At 33.7% G+C, this 21,961-nt stretch overlaps 1 protein-coding gene and 1 long non-coding RNA gene across 4 annotated transcripts; one reads left to right on the plus strand and one right to left on the minus strand.

Annotated features, from left to right (window-relative positions):
* Window positions 1–1,615: 1,615 nt before the first annotated feature.
* LOC129284391 (uncharacterized) lies at window positions 1,616–3,116 on the plus strand. Its single transcript, XM_054919854.1, has 2 exons — window positions 1,616–2,413; window positions 2,512–3,116. Exon 1 carries the CDS (start codon window positions 1,793–1,795, stop codon window positions 2,384–2,386), a length of 594 nt encoding a protein of 197 aa, XP_054775829.1. The 5' UTR covers window positions 1,616–1,792; the 3' UTR covers window positions 2,387–2,413; window positions 2,512–3,116.
* Window positions 3,117–15,658: 12,542 nt separating this feature from the next.
* Window positions 15,659–21,205, minus strand: LOC129321907 (uncharacterized). 3 transcript variants are annotated; one of them, XR_008596141.1, is made up of 6 exons: window positions 20,936–21,205; window positions 20,696–20,843; window positions 20,541–20,616; window positions 19,718–19,789; window positions 18,039–18,745; window positions 15,659–17,308 (listed from the first exon to the last, which is right to left on the minus strand). It is a non-coding gene; the product is annotated as an uncharacterized LOC129321907 (long non-coding RNA). The 3 variants fall into 3 exon arrangements; XR_008596142.1 differs by having other exon boundaries at window positions 15,677–16,252; XR_008596140.1 differs by lacking the exon at window positions 15,659–17,308 and having other exon boundaries at window positions 18,397–18,745; window positions 20,541–20,655; window positions 20,768–20,843; window positions 20,936–21,182.
* Between the last annotated feature and the right edge of the window lie 756 nt (window positions 21,206–21,961).

A 21,961-nucleotide genomic window follows, 5' to 3' on the forward strand; every position in this document is an offset into this window, starting at 1 on the left:
ATTTTATTTTTTTTAAATCCACTACTTAAACATTCTCTAATTATAGATTTTCAAATGACACTTCAGCGTAGAAGCTGGCTCCCTTTTCATCTCCAAAATTTTACAATTAGCCATTGCATGATCCACAAAAGAACAAAAGAGAGAGAAAAACTAAGGTTGATATATTTGAATTTTTTTTAATGGATCTAAGTCATAACAACACAGTAAGATAACAAACCAATGATAAAATAATTTTAACAAGGAATGGTTTGGGTCCCTTAAGCATCACTTTAGGGTTCAATTCTTGGAGTGTGTATAGAAAAATATTATTTAGAAGAGGACAATTTTTTATATTTTGTTTGTTTGTTTTCTTGCTTGCATATTAAGCTTATATATGCTTTTGGTTCTTTAAGTAAATATTTTATTTTGATTCCATCTGATTAATCAACATTGGCTATGAAGAGTTTTTCTTGTTTATATTTTGTTATTGATTTTTCAATCATACAATGTAGTTTATTTGCCAAAGCTTCTTTCTTTCAACTTTCTTTTTTTCTTTTTGGTGGTTTTTGAATAAGAGAGGCAGGCACTAACGGCCTAAAATTACAAGCAGGATCAAACCAGCAACCTCAAACTTATGGCAGAGGTTATAATGCCATTAGGCTACAAGACCATTGACAAAGCTTCTTTCAAAGACGATCAAGCTGCAACTTTTCTGCCAAAATTTTCAGTGAAGAAATCTGAATGATCTAACCACAAATCATAAGGACTCACCGACACTGATATTTAATCAACCACTAGCCCCACCTTTGAGATTTTCATTGAAACGAAGAAAAGGACCAACAAAAAAAAAAAAAAGTTACTGATTTTCCCACATGCATGCTAGAGCAAGAAAAAAGCAATGTTTACTTCGCAATTATGTAAAATGAATTTAAAGTTGCCTTAACAGGAGAAAACAAATAGAACTAGAGGCCGCACGAACCCAACCAAAAGTTGCGCGCTGGAAATGCACATGGAAAAGCCAATATTGGTGGGTGTTGTGGAATTGAGCTTTGAGCTTTCCCTTATATTCTCTCTAAACTTAGCACCCAAGGTTGCTTTTTATGCTGTCTATTGTGCCGAAAGTGATTGGCTTTGACTTGGAAAGTTAGACCTTTTAGATTTAATGAATTGCAGGTTTTGCCATTCCTCTCCATGACTAGCTCTACGTTCCAAATTTTTCTGATACGAAAATCTAGCAGTGGCATTTCTGTGATTGTGTGGAAAATTAATGTGCCAATTCGGTATAAAATGTTCGGTATCTTTGCAACATAACAGGGCGCTGGCAAGATATTCTACGAGATAATTATTTCTCCATGCATACACGACACAAACCAGATGCCATGTGACCTCAAACACCAATATCATACTGTTAGGATGTGTGACTTGGCTTGACATGATATATAAAAAAAGTCACACATCAGTTTGAGAAGAGGTATCTAAGCAAAAAAGACTCACAAACTTAACATCTTAAGATTTTGTGTTAAGATATGTTGTCATACTTGCTTATATATGGCCCAACTGTACTTGAAAAATTTGGACAGTATGGGTTGTTTTAAGGGCAAAAAAAAAAAAAAAAAAAACAAGCAAACAAACAGAGACAGTGGTATGAAGAAAGGAATTATAAAACTAGTGGGGCATCATGAAAGCTTGCTTCATAAGGACCATCTTCAACATTCTCTTCATCTTCTTCCCTTTCCATCGATCTCTCTTTTCTCCTCAGAAAGCTTTCACAGAATCATCATAATCATCTTTTTCATATCTTCCCAAGACGTTGATGTCTCGCCTAAGACTGACAATGAAGCTTCAACCAGCAAAGAAGGCATGGAGGAGCTTCTCCAACAGAGTCCAATCCAAAGTCAATGAGCTCAACATTCGCAGAGTCATCAGAACCACAATTCAACGCCTGGTTTCCACCTTCCATTCTCTGCGTCACTTCATCTCCACCAAAACTTATCGTCGTCGTCATCGTTCTCTTCCCACTAGACCCTATTCTTATTATAACTGCTCCTCTTCTCAACACCATGTTCAGCGCAAGAACTTCAGCGTCATACGTATAGATGACCTTTTTGCAGAGCCCTCTTCTTCGTCGTTGTCTTCTTCTTTCTCTGCTTCTGGGTATGCGGCTAAAGGGGAAATGAGAAGCAGAGGCAAAGCGGAAATGGGAAATAAGGATTTGGGTAGAAAAGGGGAGAGCAGCAATGTGTTAGATACTATAGATGATGCATGGAAGGTTGTGGTGGCTAAGTCACCAAATTTGCAGGTGGATGAGAAAGCAGAAGTGTTCATCAAGAAGTTTCACCAAGACATTAAGCTTCAGAAAGAGAGGTCTTTGCTTGAATTCCAAGAGAGGCTGGCTCGCAGTACCTGAACAGATTAATTATCGGACAAAATTTAGGTATATAAGTTTTTTTTTTTTTGAAGTGTTTACTAAAGAATTTGATAACAGATACTGAAAAAATTCCACCTTCATTAATTCGACATATTGATTTGCAGGGGGTTTGGTTTTGGTTTTCTTTAATTTGGGTTCAATCTCTGAAAGAAAAAGTAACCATACAAAAACAAGGCTTTTGGAAAGAAGTGTGAAGATTATGTGTAGGCTTTTGTGAGATCTTTCTTTCTTTTTCCATTTTTGGGCCTTTTTCCATTCGTTGTTATTCTTTGTTGGCATACAGGAGAGAGAATTGTGCTGTGGTTTTCATTATCTTAACCTGATAAATAAATTGTGTATACAATGAAGGTGTAAGTGTATTGTTTGTGATCTCCTAGCAGTACCGTTTTGGTGTATTTTGAGTTGCAAGTGTGAAGATTAAGTGTATCGTTTGAGTTTTGGTTTTCTTCAATTTGGGTTCAGTCTCTGAAAGAAAAAGCAACCATATAAATACAAGGCTTTTGGAAAGAAGTGTGAAGATTATGTGTAGGAAAATTACTAGGCTTTTGTGAGATCTTTATTTCTTTTTCATTTTTGGGCCTTTTCCCATTTGTTGTTATTCGTTGTTGGCATACAGCAGAGAGAATTATGCTGTGGTTTTCAATGTCTTAATCTGATAAATAAATTGTGTATACAATGAAGTTGTAAGTGTATTGTTTGTGTTCTCCTAGCAGTACTGTTTTGGTGCACTTTGAATTTTAGATGAAGCATCAACCAAAATTGATCCAACAAAGACTGAATTAGATTATGCGAACAGGAATATTGTGGGGCAAAAAGCATATACTCACATGCTAACCCAAAATTACACTCCATTTGGTAAACAGTCAACTCGATATGGGTGAAAAAATAGCATTGAGATTGACAGTAAGATAAAATACACTAACTAAAATAAAAAAAATCAACAATATACTAAAGCATAATTTTTAATCCTTTACTCCATTGGAAATGGCTTTAGTTCAGATTCCAAATGGTAACTTACAGGCGTGAATAACAGTTTCATGCTAGAAATACAAGATTTACAACCATTCATTTATGCATTTAATCTCATCAACATGTAAGAAAATAAAAAACATTGCACAACAGGAGTGAAGTGCAAGTTTTAGCCTTCTCTGAAAAAGGTTTTTTTTCCCCCCCTTTCAGAAAACATTGCCATTGCAAATAATCAAAGTTTCAATTTATTGATATTCTTTATCAAAAAAATTATTGATAGTTTCAAATGGAATTGATAATAAGTTTGAGAAACTCGACACATAAATTTTATTTCATAAACAACATGACATTGAGAATATTTGTTTTCCTCTCTGTCATTTTTCTAACCTACTAATTATCCTTTTTATGTCTTTGTAATTCCTTTTTCTTTTCATTATAGGTTTTTAAAAACTTAATTAGTTAGCTCTTCTAATTCAAGTAATCTAAAATCTAGAAGCAAAAATAGATAGGTCTGTTAAAATCAATTATCGCTTCTTATTTTCATGATGCAATATATTGACGGGATGATTGTTCATGTAATGATATGGAAATGAAATATCAGAAATAAATCATACATTTTCTGTGCAAAGAAAAAAAAAAATTTCAAGGCACTTTCATATAGGACAGTGATTCCCACGAAGAAGACAAGGAAAACTCTACAGAAGGTGAACCCTTAAAATTTTAGGTACAATGACTAATGTAAAAAAATAGAGAGAAACTATAAAAAGCGTGTATATATATATATATATATATTGCATGAATGTGTAAACGAGAATTACAATCAAATTTGATGTTAAAAAAATGGGATAAAAGATGTTTTGTGTTCCGCTTTCAGCTTCTCTGTTAGTTTTTTTTTTTGGATGGCAAAGGAGTAGCAAAAGCTGCCTAAATAACATGCGAGGTGACCTTAGAAGACCAATCCTTATGAAGAATGGCTTTGCAAGTTCTTTGAAGGGTGTGAGAACCTTGTAACACCAGGAACGGCGCCAGGTCCTTGTTTTGCTAATCTGTCTGCAGCCATGTTGTGTTCACGTCTAACATGCTAAATTTTCACATCCCAATCGCGTCCCATGATTTGATGAGCCTCTTGGATGATGCCCAAATCATGATGTTCAGGGTTAGGTTCCTCAAGAAGAGCTTCCAAGGCATCCATGGAATCTGACTCAAGAATAACCTTTCTACAGCCAGCATCCCATGTAGATTTCAGTCCCAATAAACAAGCCCACAGTTCCGCTGTCATACTGTCTGCTTCCTGAAGACGACACACGAACCCAAAGATCAAGTGTCCTTCCTCATTCCGCAGCAGACCACCAGAGGCCGAACCCCTCCCTGTCGTGCTGGCAGCTCCATCCAAATTGAGTTTCAACCAACCCTTTTCTGGTGGAACCCATCCACTCTTGGTGCTTATTTCAACTTATTTACCAGTTGAGTGTCCCTAAGTTTGAGATGAGCTTCTATAGCAGCCTCCACCATAGCTCGAGCCTTAGGGATAATTTCATATAAACGAGTTTGTTTCCCTTTAAACACAAATATGTTTCTGCGATGCCAGAGATTCCAACAGATGATGGTGAACAGAGCGCTCCAGTCTGGTTGAACATTGTGCCAACGCTTCGAAATATTCAGCATGATCCAGTCTTTAAGACAAAATGCAACAAATCTCTGCCACATAGAAGACGGAACCAAAGAGCGCCAGAGGTCTTTATTGTGAACGCAGTCACGAAGAACATACAGAATCTTCAGATTTCTCCTTACAAAACGGACATTTGTCATCATTCCCAATACCACGTTTCTTTCTGACAGCATTAGTGAGGAGGCTTCCTCTAAAAGCTAGCCACAAGAACGTCTGACATCGCTATGGAACTTCAATTCTTCAGATATGACTCTACTTGTGTCCAGAATTTTGCTCGTTATGAGAAAGCATATTGTATGCAGATCTAACCGAGAAGATACCATCTTTTTCCCCTTTCCAGCTTATCACAGTACCATTATTCACTGTTCTAAACCAGCATTCACTTTATCTAAAGTCTTCTTGATTCTGGGCGTTTAGGATCAATTTTGGGAATTAAATCATCACCACAATGATATTTGTTTCTCAATACTTGAGCCCAAAACTCATCCTTCTTTTTGCAAAGATCCCATTCAAGTTTCACAAGAAAAGCCCGGTTCTAAAATTTTGCGTGTCTCAAGCCACGTCCACCTTGTTTCTTAGGTTCACACACCTCATCCCAAGCAACTAGATGAATCTTCCCCTGATCATTTGAGCTTCCCCATAAAAATTTGCAGTTTCATTGATCTAACACATCACAGGTGTTCAGGGGAAGGAAGAGGCTTTCATAACGTGACCTAGAATCGCAGAAGTCACCATAAAGATCAAAGTTGGGCGTCCTACTACAGATAACAAACTAGGTTGCCACCTAGAGAGGCGAGACTTGACTCTATCCGCAGTCTCTTGAAAAGTATCTTTGTTTACTCTTTTATGTACCAAAGGGACTCTAAGGTACTTACCCAAATCCATGGTGCGAGAGAATCCAAGATAATTATTGATTTGTGCACTCCTAGTATGATTAACATTATTAGAGAAAAACATGCAAGTTTTATCCGAGTTAACCTTGAGACTTGAGGCTTCACAAAACACATTGAGAGAAGATTTAATAAGCTTAGTTTGTTGGAGACTCGCCTTTGCAAATAAAATAATATCATCTACGAAGAAGAGATGAAAGATTAGGGGTTCAATTTTAGTTAGTCTGATTGTATTCCAATCACCTGAGTTGAGATTAGATTGAATAAGGTGGACTAATTTCTCCATACAAATAATAAACAAATAAGGAGACAAAAGGTCTCGTTGTCTGACTCCTTTAAAAGGATTAAGCCTCTCAGCTTTAGTGTTGTTCCAATGAATTTGCATATTAGATGTTCTAACAGTCGATAAAATGATATTGATAAGATTTTTTGAAAGCTACAACCCTTCTAAACAAATCTTCACAAAATTTCAATTCACTCAGTCATAGGTTTTTTCCAGATAAATTTTAATAGATATAAAGCCTTTCTTGCTTTGCATGTTTCTCATAGAATGAAAAACTTTCTGAGCAACAATAATATTTTCAGAACTATGTCACCCCGAAGTAAGGCTGCATTGATTTGGGCAAATAATATGAGGAAGAAAAGTAAGAAGTCTCTTGGAGACCACCTTCATAATAACTTTATATATCATGTTGCAGAGGCTAATAGGTCTCAAGTCACGAACAGTTTCTGGCGAGGTCTTCTTGGAGATGAGGACAATTAAAGTCTCATCAATATCTCGTATACTTGCTAGATGATCAAAACAAACTTCACTAACTCCACAATAGAAGGGCCAATAGTAGCCCATTGGTTTTGGAAAAAAGAGAGCATTTACACCATCAGGCTTGGGGGACTTTAAAGGGCCCATATCAAACACCGCTGATTTGATTTCAGCTTCTTGAACGCTCTGGATGAGCACCATCTTAAAGCATTTTCTTCAATAGGAGGATACGAGATATCACAAGAAATAGCTATCTGATCTTGCCTTTCTTTAACAAATAAAGTGGAGAAAAGATCGGTCGTCCTTTTTTAAAAGCCTCTTGGTCATAACACCATTCTTCATTGTCATCTCGGAGAGTTTCCACCTTATTGATCTTCTTTCTCTGGTTTGCGTAAGAGTGAAAGAATTTGGTATTTCAACCACCAAAAGCATGTCATGTTTTTTTAATTGAAAAAAGCATGTCATTTTAATTGTGCTTTCTGGGCCTAGAGTGAAGAATCTTGAATAATGACATCTTCTAACTCCTTCCGAAGTTGGAGTTGGAGCTTTTCAAAATAATCAACATAAAGCCCTCTCTACCAATGGGTCGTGAGATACCATCACGTCTTCTCATAAAGCCCTCTCTACCAATGGGTCGTGAGATACCATCAAGACGCTATAAATCGAAAAGGACATTCATCATGTATAGTATGGTTAGCATTGCACTTCAACAAAATGGGTTGGTGATCTGACCTAAAATTAAGAAGAAGAGTCACACTTGCATTTAAAAACAGACTAAGCCATTTTTCATTAGCCACAAAACGGTCAAGACACGCCTCTGATTGCCCACGCTTCCTGGTGAAAGGTGGTCCATCAAAAACAAAATGCACCAATAAAGATTCCTCAAGCCAGTCTCCAAACTCTCTATCGGGAGAGGTATGTGAATTTTCAAGAGAAACTCGTTCACTGCCCAGGACTGTAGCATTGAAATCACCCCCAACAATCCATGCTTCTTAATCAACTTGGCTTCTCAGGTAACTTAGCTCGTGCCAAAGTTCTCGCCGTTTAACAGCTGTGGGACTGGCGTAAATAACAGTCAGGAACTAGCTTTTATTCTCAAAGTTTTGCATTTTCAAATGCAAGGCCTGGTGATGACGAGAGACTACTTCAACTCTCTTAGAGACATTATCCTAAAGACACCAAATATCTCCACTATATCCCTCTGCATCCACAAAATCAAAACAAGAAAAGCCTAGAATTTTAATAAGCTCAAAAGCTTTTTTTGTTAGTGGCACGTGTTTTAACAATAGCTAAAAAGTCAAGATGATAGTGTTTTTTCAGGTCACGTACGAGGCTAGGAAATGACTTCGCACCTATACCATGAGAGTTCCATATCATACAATTCAATTCATGAGGAAACCTTAGAAGGAGTGCTTGCCCCTTAGAAGTTAAGCTAACCTGGTAATCCATGTGTGTATCCTGGTTAGTATCATTGGTTTCCAAAATCCGAGTATTGTTCGTGGTTTGCTCTTCGCACATGGAATCTATGAGATTCTGGACCTGGCCTTCCTGACAAACACGATCATCGTTACTTTGGGCTTCCATCTCCACCCGTTTTAAACCATCCAGCCCAATTTGATTCTACTACCCATGGTGCGTCAGTATTCCCGTGGTGGGGTAAAATAATTACTAAGTGGTGTTGGCCTAGAAGACGAGCCCACATCTTTGGACAATTTGAGTTTGACCAAATTTCTGACTTGGACGTGATTTTCTTTCCCACTAGGACGCATACGTGCGTTACCTTTCCGTTTCCTGCCAACGGGGACCCATTCTTCCATCTTCAGGACTCGCCCATTAACTTCACTCCCAAATAGACGCATCCCCTTATCCTTTCCACCCCCAAACGGGGTATCCTTGAAAACTGCTGCACATCCCCCAATTTATCATATCCCTTTTGAGTTCGCGTTCATAGCAGATCTGCGAAAATCTCTCTGAACCAGATTTTTCGACCCAAACTCCGTAATCTTATTTCCTCTCTCCGTTGAATCCTTCGCCGTGGTATCAGCTTCCCCGTTCTAAGCAACGAGTTGTTTGTCTTTCACTATAGTGGAAGGGCCTGCGAACCCAGCAACGTAACATGCGTCTCATTATTGATACACAAATAAAGGCATTCTGTGTGAATTCCTTCTTCAAAACATTTATATATTTTAATCAAAAGAAAGGAAAATCGTGGTATGAAATGCTGTGATGATCACAAAACGCACTAAACACCCTCATTTATTATTGTGCAGAGCAGAAATGAAAGGCTTCGACTTTTACTTGCGGGGAACGTGAAAAGTAGGGATATCTGGTGAGAGAATTTTTTTGTTAAGAAAATCCTGTATGGGATGTTTCCAAAAATAAACTTTTGACACTATTTTTAAACACACACACATATAATAAATTTATGATTTTTTTGAATATGTTAAAAATAAAATACGTGTTTTTCTATAAAATTTGAAATTGGAATAAGCTATTTTTTCTTTTGTTTATCTTTACTAAAATTAAAAAAAAAAACTAGCGTAGATGCTTCCATGTGATATATGTTATCTATAATATTTTAAGAATATTTTATCACTTATTATGTCATTATTGAGAGATATCATTTGTCATTATTAAGAGATATTATTTGACATGATAGTATTGTAAATAATCATTATTAGGTTATCTATTCTTTCCTGTATATATTGTACTCTTCAAAATAATAAAAGACATGGTATTTTTTAATTTTATCTTATCTTTTTAATCTCTGATAGCTTTTAATATAATTTTATCAATGTTTTGTAGATTCCCAAAAAAAAAAAAACCTTATAAGTGAAGAATAGGAGAGTGATGTCACATTTCAATTTAAAATATTAAAACTTAAATGTATGGATCTTTATATTTCATTTTATATTAATTATTAAAATCAACATTATTCAATGTGAGATGCATCAATTTAAATTCACTTATTCCTGGACATCGTAACATTGCCGGTGTAATTCTTCATGATGGTCAGAAGAAATGTTGTAATATAAAGGTTGGATATATATATATATATATATATGGTTACCATACATAAGCATCGATCTCGTAAGATAAGAAGAGGCATTTGATTATGTATAATCATTTCATTCAACCACAAGATATAATTGTAGGATCCTTGAAACTTCCGACTTTGTCATGTTGCAATAATTGTCATTCTTGTTTTCCTATGGATGCATCATGCATGTCGCATTGCAATTTTTTTTTTTGTTCTTTTTTGAGGACAAGTGGTGGTACCGTAATTGGGAGTAGCTGAAATTAAAGCAGCTTTAAATTTTTTTAATGCAATTAAAGAAGCTTTAATTTTTTTAATACAATTAAAGAAGCTTGTAAAAACGACTGCCAGCCGTCGTTTTGATCGTGTTTTTGGTGCCATTACAATAAACAAATCGTAAAATTGAGTGGACCACTACCAGATGTATATCAATAAAGTCTTTGTCCATTATTGTCGTCTTGTATGGTAATATTGTTAATTAAGCTAAGCTATACACTTTCTTCATCTTCATATACTCTGCCATTATTGCTTTCAGCTTCTGCAAATTCTTTCTGCTAAAAGGTCCTCTTCAGCTTTTGTGTCCATTGATCGCTCCCTTGTTCTCCCTTTTTTCAACTCAAGCTTCTTTAGCCATTTTTTCATATTTAAACTTATTAATTTCCCCAAAAGACAAAAAAAAAAAGTTGTGTTTTCCTTTAAAGATCACTTTTCTGGTTCATCTTCTTCTGCATCAACTTGCTGCTTTCCTTCATTCAAAAAAAAAGGGGGGGGGGGGGAGAACTTGCTGCCTTCCTGTTTGCTATTTTGCCATAATATGAAAAAAAAAAAAAACAATTGTGCGTGTGTCTTGAAAATTGATCGGAAATGAGAAATTAAGATTGGTGCTGATCAGAGTGATACCACTTGCAAGAGTTTATTAGGTAATTTGAAAATTACGCTATTCCTACTTTACCCTTATTAAATTTGGCTGATGCGAGGCTAAATAAATATTTAATTTTAATCCTTTCCTTTCATTCTTTTTTTTTAAAATAAATTTTCCTTTCATATTAAAGATGTGGATTTTATTCGAACACTTTCACTCAACAGATCTATTGTTAATTGTTGCTTGTTATTGGGCACAAAAACTAAGCAAGCGGATCAACATATTGGTGGAAAAGACGAGAGGTAATTAAGTTCTGTGTTACACTTTCTATGAGAATTGAAAATAGCAAGCTCGTTTTGGAATGAATAATGCTATCTTTCAGTTCTTGGTTCTCCAATAAAAGTCTGGCTAGCTCTTGAGAACAGTTTTGGCTACTAAAAATCATTAAGAAAAAAAAAAAATACAGAACTTTATCTTTTGGGACTTCAACATATCAAATGTCGTCTATTATTTATGCAAAAGCTAATGATTTAAAGGAAAAAAATTAAAAAGTTAGGGTATTATAAACAGCAGTAGAGAAAGGCATATTAAAAAACCATAACCCAACAACTAAAATAACTTTGTTCAACGTGTACATTTCACAGGGGGATTTAAAAAGTTAATTAAGCTAGAGATATTAACAATATACTACCTCCTCATCTTAACCTATGAAGTATTGATACTTTAAATTGCTTCATGCATCCGTATCAATATTGTGTCCAATACCGATACTCATCGATACTTCTTCGATACATGTCCATAGAGTATCAAAATATTATTTTTTAATTTTAAAATATTTTAATTATTAATACGTATATGATATTTCTAAATTATGAGTTGACACATTAAAACTAATATTTTGAGGCTATTTTTAAGAAATCAAATTTTAGTAAATATTGTGATATCGATATTTTTTATTTCTAATATATTTTTGTACTTTGTTTTTAAAGTCAAAGATTATATTATCCTTAAAATTTTTTTAGATACAATAAAAATATAAAAATATATTTTTTTAATTATAAAAATGTAGGAATATAATTTTTTGGCATATAAACCATAAGAATGGAACTATGAGCATAGACTAGGTAGTAGGAAATTAGGTAAAAATGGAGTAAAAGTATAATTAATGATTATGTTGTGATTGGTATTACTACAAATAATCATATATGTATGCTAATTTGAATATTTTCTAAATTAAAATTATATTTTTAATATTTTTTTTTGATTTTTTACATATATTTGCCTAAAAACATATTGTATCTTATATTTTTAAAAAAAAAAATATTGTATCTTGCTTAACCAAAATAAAAAAATTAAAAATTATTAATAAAGTAAAAAATTGCTTTGTCTATTTATAATCAATAGAATGATTTGCAAATTTTGTAAATCGATTTCTACAATTTGAAGAACCAATGGACAAATTATATAAATTCATTTGTAAATCAATGAGGTTGACTCATAAACATAAGAGATTGAATTATAAATATGAAATTTTTAATCTTTTTAAAGACTTGCTTTAAAATTTAAGAAGTGTAACTTGTAAATTGGTGAAGTTTAATTGGTAAATATTAAATTTTTTTAATATTATAAGCTATTGACTCGTAAATATAAGAAATTTCACTTGTAAATCTTAAATATTTACTTGTTAATCAATGATGTTTGACTTGTAATATTAATGTATTAGTACTTTATTAAAAATATTTTTTTAAAAAAGATATGTTTTGATTGATAAATGTCTATCAGTCATCTGTCAACGATCATTAGTGGTCGGTCAAACCAATCAACACTAGTAAAAGAGATGTAACTCCAAATGTATGAGAGTCATTTTACTTAGTAAATTAAATACAATAAAGTCTCATGAGATTTTAGAGTATTTTCAAGTTGATTAAGAAAATAGTATTTTCGCAAATTTATAGAACTTACTTGTAAATAAGTTTCCTATTTGAGTCCCATTTATTATTTTTCCATAAAGTCAAATTAATATATATATATATATATATATATATATATTATATATTCAATTTAACTGAAAAAAAATGAAGCATCCTCACTTAATGCACACACACGAGACATCTTCAAGAGGTTAAAGTTCGATTTGATATTGATCAAATAATGGTGTTTCGACCGGATAAGTTTGCCTCCGATTGAGTAGAAATTTCGTTTTGTTAACATAATTTTTTTTTTTAACATGAAGTTTGCCTTCGGTTGGGTAGAGATAGGCTCAATTCTCAGGTTGATTGAGAAATTCAACCTTCCGTTCTAGTGGTAACCCAAACATCTCGAGAAACACATCAACAAATTCATTGACCACGTCAATGTTATCAATCCCCATATTTGGCTCAAATTGCACAGAAAAGAACACGGCATAGGCCTACACCCATGTTTGACACGTTTCTCAACTTAAGTCATAGTCAACAGTTGTGGTGACTTAACAGTTGGGTTGGAAGCAACATATACAAGCAAAGACATTGTTTTCTAAGTACTGTCAAGAGTAGCCCCATTTGTCAATAACCAATCCATACTCACTGTTATATCTATTTCATTCACAGGCAAATAAACTAAGAATGCATTTGGATAGGTGAATTTAAGCTGAAAATTTGGATTTAAGATCTCATATTTAAAATCTCACATTTAAAATTCATAGATTTTAAGTTCTTCATTTGGATTATATAAAAATTTCAAATTACAGTATTAAAATTTTTTGTTTAGATCTAAAGTAAAATTTTAAATTTTAAATTTTATATTTGAATTTAAAAAGAACTTGGAAGACTAGTTAAAGTTGAGGATCCGAATGGCCAACTTCCATTGGAATTAGACAATCAAAATTGACTGGGATTGTAGCACAAGTGACGACCAGGATTGGATGACCGACTTCTGTAACATTTTAATTTAAATTTTAATAGTTAATTTGGGTTAATAGAAATTTTGAAAAATATTTAGAGGTAAGCAAATTAGTAAAAATATTATTAAATCTAATTTATGATATAATTCTAAATTAAATTTTTTTAAAAAATTATTAATTAATTAATTAAAAAATATTATTAAATTATTATTATTATTATAAAAAAAGAGAAAAGGTATGAATAAAAAAAAAAGGGAAGAAGAAGAAGAAGAACGAAATTGCTTTCGGCGCCGCATGCAATGATTACACATATAAAATAATAAAAAAATAAAGAAGAGAGAGGAAAGGGAAAAATAATAAAAAAAAAATTGTGGGACCCACATTCGATTTTTAAAAGCCACCGTTCTCTTTTCATTTTCCTTCATTTCCTTCCTCTTTCGTGTGCGATCAGAGAGAGCGTCTATGAGCGTGAGTCGCCGGGCGAAAGATCTGAATTTTTAAGGTAAGAGTTTTTAATAGGATATTTAGGGTGTGATTTTAAGCTTTTCAAGACTAAATAAGTGTTCTAAAAAATTTTCTTAGTCATCCTTTCTCTTTGATTTCTGATTTTGTGGTGGTAAAAAATTAGGATCTGAAAGAGGGATGAATTTATGTAATAAATATAATTTATGAGGTTGTTAGCAGTATAATAAATGTTCTAGAGTATAAATTTGTTGATGATCTTTGAATTTGTGGCTTATGGATCAATTCTAAACTAGATATGAAAATATATGTTAATTTATTGAGGTTTAGATGATTATTTGGGATGAGAATGAATTATTATGGCTATAAGATTATGATTCTAAGCTAGAGACTCAATTTTTAATTTTTGGATATTTTAGGTGCGAATTTATAAAATAAAAAAAATTTTGTTAATAGAAATTAGTTTAGAAGTTGATTTTTAGATTATTAATGTATATTGATGACTAAAAGAGGAGTTAAAATTTTACTTAATAGTATTGACTCTAGATTTGTATTAAGATTGAGATTAGAAATTATATTATATTTTTAATTCTATTATTAGAATTATTTTATTAGTTTCAAAAAATTAAAACTATTTATAAATAATATGTTATTTGTAGATTGTATTATTGGTGAAGATTGTGGTGGGAGAGAAATTGTAAAGAATAATTTATTAAAAAAGCTACGAGGTAACCATGCTTTTTATTTGTGATTAGTGTTACTTCATGTTAATTGGGTGATTATTGAAAAAATTATGAATTTTGTAATATTGTATAATTGTGCAATATTATTATGAATTTGTTTGATTATTGTGGGAGGTGTTGGGAGACTTGCTATTGTTGTTGTATTTATGTGCCACGTGGTACGCCCCTATTGGAGCTCAATAGGTGGCTTGTAAGGGCTCGGGCTAATCTACCTTTGGCCGGGGTAATTTAGCATCGAGTGAGGGCTACGGCTCGAGGTAATGGAGGGATATAAGGATGGTTATTTGTGTGTATTATAATATTTCTTATATTTTGTTGGAATTATATTATTTTTAATTCTCACTTAGTAAGCACACACTTAACTGTTTGTATACACTACCATAAATTGGCTTTGATTACTGAGACTTTTGAGTCTCATTATGTGGTTAACAATTTTCAAGAGAAGAGCCACGAGTGACACGTGGAGGAGTCCCAGAGGCTTAGTGGCATAGATCCACTGTCTCTTTTAGGTATTTGATTTATGATTTATAATGTGTTATATTGTCAATATTAGGGCTTTTTATTTATTGACAATTATATGAATATAAAATGTAATCATGCCTTTTAAACTATTTCTATTTTTGGTACAATTTGGATCACTGTATTTTAATATTTGGTTTACTTTGGATTGGTTAAAATGGCATGATTATGAGGCTAAATAACTGGCTTGTGTTGAAAATTGACTAAATTGTTTATTTTTCTTGTTGGGAGTATAAGGATAGACAAATATGATTTAGTTTACTTGTTGGGAGTATAAGGATGGACAAATGTGATTTAGCCTAATGGCATGTGGGAGGTAAAATTTATCTCAAATATTATATTGTGTGAGTTGAAGCCAATTATAAAATATTTTATATTAAAATTATTAATATAAAAATGTGTTGGGTGGCTATAACCCAACTATGGTTGAGTTAAATTATTTAAAAAAAAATTGGTGTGTTACAACTTCCATCGAGACCGGATCAACGATGATGACTAATGTCGAATAGTCAACTTCCACTAGAACTAGACAGACGGCAAGGACGGGCACCAGATGACCAATTTCATAAGGAATGGACTGATGGTGAACATCAGACCGGATCGTTGACTTACATTGGGACTGAACCGATAACAACCATTAGATCAGACAACTAACTTATACAGGAATCAAACTAATGATGATGATCAAGACCAGATGGCTAATTTCAATAGGGATTGGATTAACAGTGGCCATTGGAATGGATGATCAACTTACACCAGGACCGGACCAACAATGATGATCGGGACCAGACGGCTGACTTCCACTAGGTCTTGTCTTAATTGAAGTCACTCATCCTGTCCTAATGCAAGTCGGTTGTACTATCTCAATTGTCGTCGTGGGTTTGGTCTCGATGGTCACCGTCGGTCCAATTTTAATGATCACCATTGGTATAGTCCTGTGGAAGTTAACCGTCCATCCGGCCCCTATCATCACTATCGGTCTGGTCTTGATGGAAGTTGGCTATCCAATACTAGTCATCACTGTTGGTTCAGGTGGAAGTCTGCTGTCTCATCCTGGTAAAAGCCAGTTGTCCAATCTCAGTCAATGGTGGTAGCTTATTTCCGTCAACTTCAACAGTCCAGTCTAATTATCGTTGGCAGGTCGATTAGCCTTTATGGATTTGAGTGAAATTATAAAAGAGATTGAGTTATGATTTGAAATAATAAAGGTTTGGAAATGATTTTAAATTATAAAGAGATTGAGGTAGAACTTGGATTTAGATTTAGCTCAAATTTAAATCCAAATCCATGTGTATCCAAACATAGCATAAGTTTATTGTAGTGATATAACTACTAAATTTCAACTCTATATTCAAACAAGCACGACTAGTATGTATAGTGGCACTAGCCAAGGTAAACATTGTCATCACGTATGGCAGTACGTACATACATATTTAGCTTTTTTGCCCAATCATTCGACATGAACGACTGCATGGCTCTATAGTCAAACAATGCATCTATATAGTAACCATAGAGAGAAATAATACCTCTAATAAACTTAGAGATGTCTTAGCCTCTTCCTTAGACCTTGTAGACACTCAATCAGGAAACATCGACTTCTACTCTAAGGTGCTCTACTTCTCAATTCAATACCTAGTAATGTGATCTACCTAGTTGCATCTGAAGTAGGTCCAACGTTCATCTTTGTAGTTTTTTCCATATTTGTCACATTGTGGGGCCTTGGTTGGTCCAGTCACATAGGTAGGAGGTAGATGACCTTGCTATGACATCCTACTACTCTTGAGGGCATTACTCCTTGGCATGATCCCTTGGACTGAGATCTCCTTTACATTTTTTTCTTCCAGTCACTACACATGTCAAACTTGCTGGAACGACTAGAGTTAAATCCCAACTTCCTACTAACACTCATAATGGCGCCCATAAATGAAGAGAATCATCCTTGACTATTTCTTCTACTCTATCTCTCGATTTTGCTTGGCTGTAATCCTTAATTTATTATACATCACCTTAAATGATGTGATCTTTGAGGTCACTAACTGCTAGCGGTAGTTGGATCTTCTCTTTAACAGCTACACAGCCTTCCACTCATCATCGTTGTACATCCTTACACTACTATAAAAAAGGGAATAAATGACGGTTATTTTTACTTAAATATGACGGGCACAAACCATCATATATAAGTTTGTCATTTATTCCCACCCCCTTTAAATGACGGGTATTTAACTATCATTTATATTATACAATATATCACAGTTATTAACCCTATTGTATAAACAAACCCCATTTGAATTGGACATGACAATATATGATAGTTATTTTAAATAACTGTCATATATTGAAGACCAAATATGAAGGTTATCATAAATAACCGTCATATTTGCTTCTAATTTTTTTTTTTATAAATAAGGGGCTACTTTAATGAACATTGTTATAGCATATAAAAATCATTTTCATAACCATTATTTTCAACATATCCAGACAATAGTACAATTAAATTAGGATAGAAATTAATAACAAAATTTTATAAATATAATTTACTTTAAATTATCATTTCTCTCAACTTAAAATCCATAAAAGATAGAGCTACTACATTATAACAAAGAGAAATTGGCGCCGAGAGAACTAATGATAGTGCGAGCTATAAAATTGGGAGCATATTATGAAACTATAAAACTTTAACCATCATCAGTGAACGCCATCACCATAAGACAATTAAAAGCTAAAATGATTTCAAAAAGTTCAAATAAGCCCGAGGATGATTTTGTTTGCTTCTCATACTGTTACACTCAGCCACAAAGTAGAATATCGATATTGAATGGTGATAGGATTTGGAACTCACCTTGCTGAAGCAGAGATGCGATAGCAATAGGTAATGAGTGGTCTTGGAACCTATCCTCACAAAAACATAAGTAGTTGCTTTCCAGTCGACTTCTTGCTCTTCATACTTCTCGAGTTCGTCCATTGTCCATGATGTTATGCCAATCTCTATTGTTACCACGAGCTCTATTCATCTATAGATTTGCTTATAACTATGCTAGATCTGTCCAACCAAATCTCAATTACATGTGTCACGCCCTAAAAATAGAGAGTGACCGGCACGGGTATGAACCTCTCACACATTCCCGTAAGCCTCAAAATGAATATTTATTCCATTTTACAAAGAGAAGAACAAAATTTGATCAAGTCACAAGAGAATTAAATAACTCCTTTAAACTCATTATCATAAGAAAGTGTCGACTTTTTTTTTTTGGTAGAAATTTCGGCAGAACCTCCCCTGTAACTAGAATCTCCCCGAAAATTCTACAACAAAAATTTTACAGATAATAGTATAAATCAGGAGCGTAGCTCCTTCCAGCCAGCAACCAATATACAGACCAAAAATAAAGTTTATCAGTAACCTATGTGGAGCATCTACTCTTTCTTTCAAATCAAAAGACATACAATTTCTATATTACATTAAAGCAACAATACCAATCAAAAAGGTTCACCCACTGTAGCTAGTTGCCCTTTAGAGGTTGATGGTAGGATCAGCATCAGCTAACAAATCTGAGACCAAAATAATTTTTCCAGTGAATAGCATTCCTATGAAAAAGTTCTTAAAATTTTAATCAATAATCTCTAATAATGGTGTCAGCTAGTTAAAAGCAATTCCAACAAATTTATAAACATGTAAGTCATAACCATATTATAAATAAGAGTAAATTGAAAACAATTTATGTTATCGTGCTTAAACAAAACAACCTGCTCTCATATAACTCAAAGTGATACAATTACTAGTCAAAATCAAGTAAATTTCGAAAATACATATTAATCAACATTTAAAATTTTGAGAACTCAATAGAACAGGTTACAAACGTGAACACACAGTTCACGAGGGTAAATAACCAAACGCGGCTTATGCCACGAAAACAAACGCGGACACATCAGTCCACGAGGGTAAGTAACCAAACGCAGCCGACGCTACGAAACAAACGTTGACACACAGCCCACGAGGGTAAGTAATCAAACGCGGCTCAGGCCACGAAATCAAACGCAGGTACAAAGCCCACGAATACCAAACGTGAAATAAAACTCACGAAACAAACTAGCTAGTGTTTAACCACAGCGCGCTACGGGCTAACGGAACTGCCGTTAGCAGCAGTTTCTGTTTCGAGTTCTCTTAGAAATCCCGTTTCAAACATGCGAGAGAAATAATCATTTTTGAGTTCAAACTTTCATTCTCAAGATCAAACTCGCATGAATTACTTCAAATATATGAAACTTGCCAAATCGATACATCATAACGAATGTACAAACTTGTACTAATCATGTAACCAAAAAATTTTTGAAATTCAATAAGCAAAAGTGTTTTTCATCAATATATTAAAAATATATATTTCTTGAGAAATGCACAAATCATAATGTAACTATCCTTCATCATTGTTTCAAAATTTCTAAAACTAACATAATTAATAAAAATGAAATATTTCAATAAAAAAAATTTTTAATAAATAATTATAAGGAATGCTATTCACTTACTCGTCGGAGTTCCAAATTCCCAAAGATATTCTTCCTTTAATTCTTTTTCAAGGTCCTGTTCTTCCACACACCCTATAAGGATATAAATAAATATCCTTTCAATAACTTTTTTTTTATTACATAATCTCAACCAACCACCATCATTTAAATTTCCAAAATGAAAATTCATGCTTTAGAATTGATCAAAGTATTATTATCCATATCACTAGTCTCCTCTAAATTATTTTAACCATGCCAATCTATTTCTTTGAGACACAATTTTCTCTCAAGCTTTGCACCAAATGCCTTAGGTGCTTTACTCTACTTCTAGTTATCAATTTAAACATCCAACAATTTACTAATAACCTTACAATTTCCAAGAATTTAAATGGCTCCATACAAATTCATATTTAAATTCTTTTACAATCTATAAGTCAATTTGTAGATCCAAAATTTTTTCATACTAGCATATTTCTCACAAAGACTAATTAAATTTCAAAAATGCAAATCCAAGCCAACTCTCTTCCTGGACATTTTATCAAACACTATATGAGCACAAGTTATCAAGCTAATATTAACATTTTCTTTCAAAATTTCAGCTTCCTTAAACCTTACAATATCACTAATTCAAACATTTTTAATTAAATTCAATTACATACTATCAGCTCCTTCCTTATATAAACACTAATTTCAATTTAAAATCAAGCTTCCTCTTCTTATATAGCCATATATGGTCACGGACAGCAGCAGGGCTTAAGAAAAATAAAATTGCAACATCAACTCTATCCCTTCACCATCTCACATGCACAGAATTTTCTAAGGAGGAGAGATCAAAGATTCTCACCTTGAATAAACTAACAACACGCAAACCAAGAGGGGGAAGAGAATGTTCGTCTGCACAGTGAAAGAGAGGAAGATCGCTGTTGGCATAGAGAAGAGATGAGCAAACCAGTGATTGACTGAGCAAGCAAAACAAAAGAAGTAAGTTCTCCTATTCACCTGCACAGCCACGCCAATGATGAAAAAAGGAAAAAAAAATCGATCTGGAACAGAGGAGGAGGAAGACGTCACATTTTTGTTGATCAAGGACGGATGAGACAACAGCAACGGCAAGCACACCGGCGAGCTCATAACCACAAGCTACAGACTGAAAAACACGATAAGGAAGCTCGAGTTACTTGCACAGTTTTACAGACGATAAGATAAGGGAGGATGACATAAAACAGAGGAGAGCACTACCAGCCCATTTATCCTTTCCCACGGTGAAGACTCCGGCGTTTATGGAGTCACCGGTGACCAGTAGAGTGACAGAGCTGATGGCGGAGGATAGAAGTCCGGATGAGGGTTCGAATATTCTAGAAAATCCTCAAGCTCTCTCTCCACCGATCAGCACACACGGATCTGATAAAGAGAAAGAAAGAAGAGGAATATATCAGATTTGAAGAAGGGCATTTTGGTAATTTCACAGAATCAAAAATTGCAAAAGTAATTCTCCTTTTGGCCTCTATCAGTTCGAACTTGTGACCAAATGAGTGCATTACATGCACACTTCCACTACACCAACTTTACTTCTTGTCAAAATTATCCCAAAATTAATATAACTACAATTATAATACAATACTATATATTAACTTTTTTTTTATAATTTTTACTTAAATTCTTGAGTTATTACAACATGAATCCACCACTATTCTGAACTAGATCTGTCCACCGTTCATCCGCCCTACCCGCGACTCCACCTTACATTGTGCTGTTCTTCATCGTAGGTCTTAACTTGGGTTGCTTGTCATGTGTCTTACCTAGAGCTCAATTGATGTGTGTTGAGCGTCGGCTTTCTTAAGCTTTAGAGAGTTCCCTTGCAATTGGCCTACTGATGATGACTCAAACGGCGGCAATGAAGGCGTAGAGGTTGAAGTTCAAGAGTTAGGAGCTAAAGAGGCCTCGAAATCTATAAATGAGATGCTAGGGCACCAAATTTCCTTAAATGACGGGTGTTGGCAATTCCTCGTCATATATCTAACTATTATTATATGTTTTTATTTTTAAAATATTTTAAAATTGCATCATATTACAGATATTTAACATATATATCAAAAGATATATATGAGGGTGTTTCAAACATCCGTCATATATATTATTATATTTTATTTTTTAAAAAATATTAGAATTTAAAGCATTATATGATGGGTTGTTAAACGACTGTCATCTATGATAATAGATATATATGATGGGTATTTTAAATACCCATCATATATTTATTAACTA

This window comes from Prosopis cineraria, unplaced genomic scaffold (assembly GCF_029017545.1).
Source record: "Prosopis cineraria cultivar Desert tree isolate PC_DT_omini unplaced genomic scaffold, ASM2901754v1 PC10, whole genome shotgun sequence".
NCBI lineage: Eukaryota > Viridiplantae > Streptophyta > Magnoliopsida > Fabales > Fabaceae > Prosopis > Prosopis cineraria.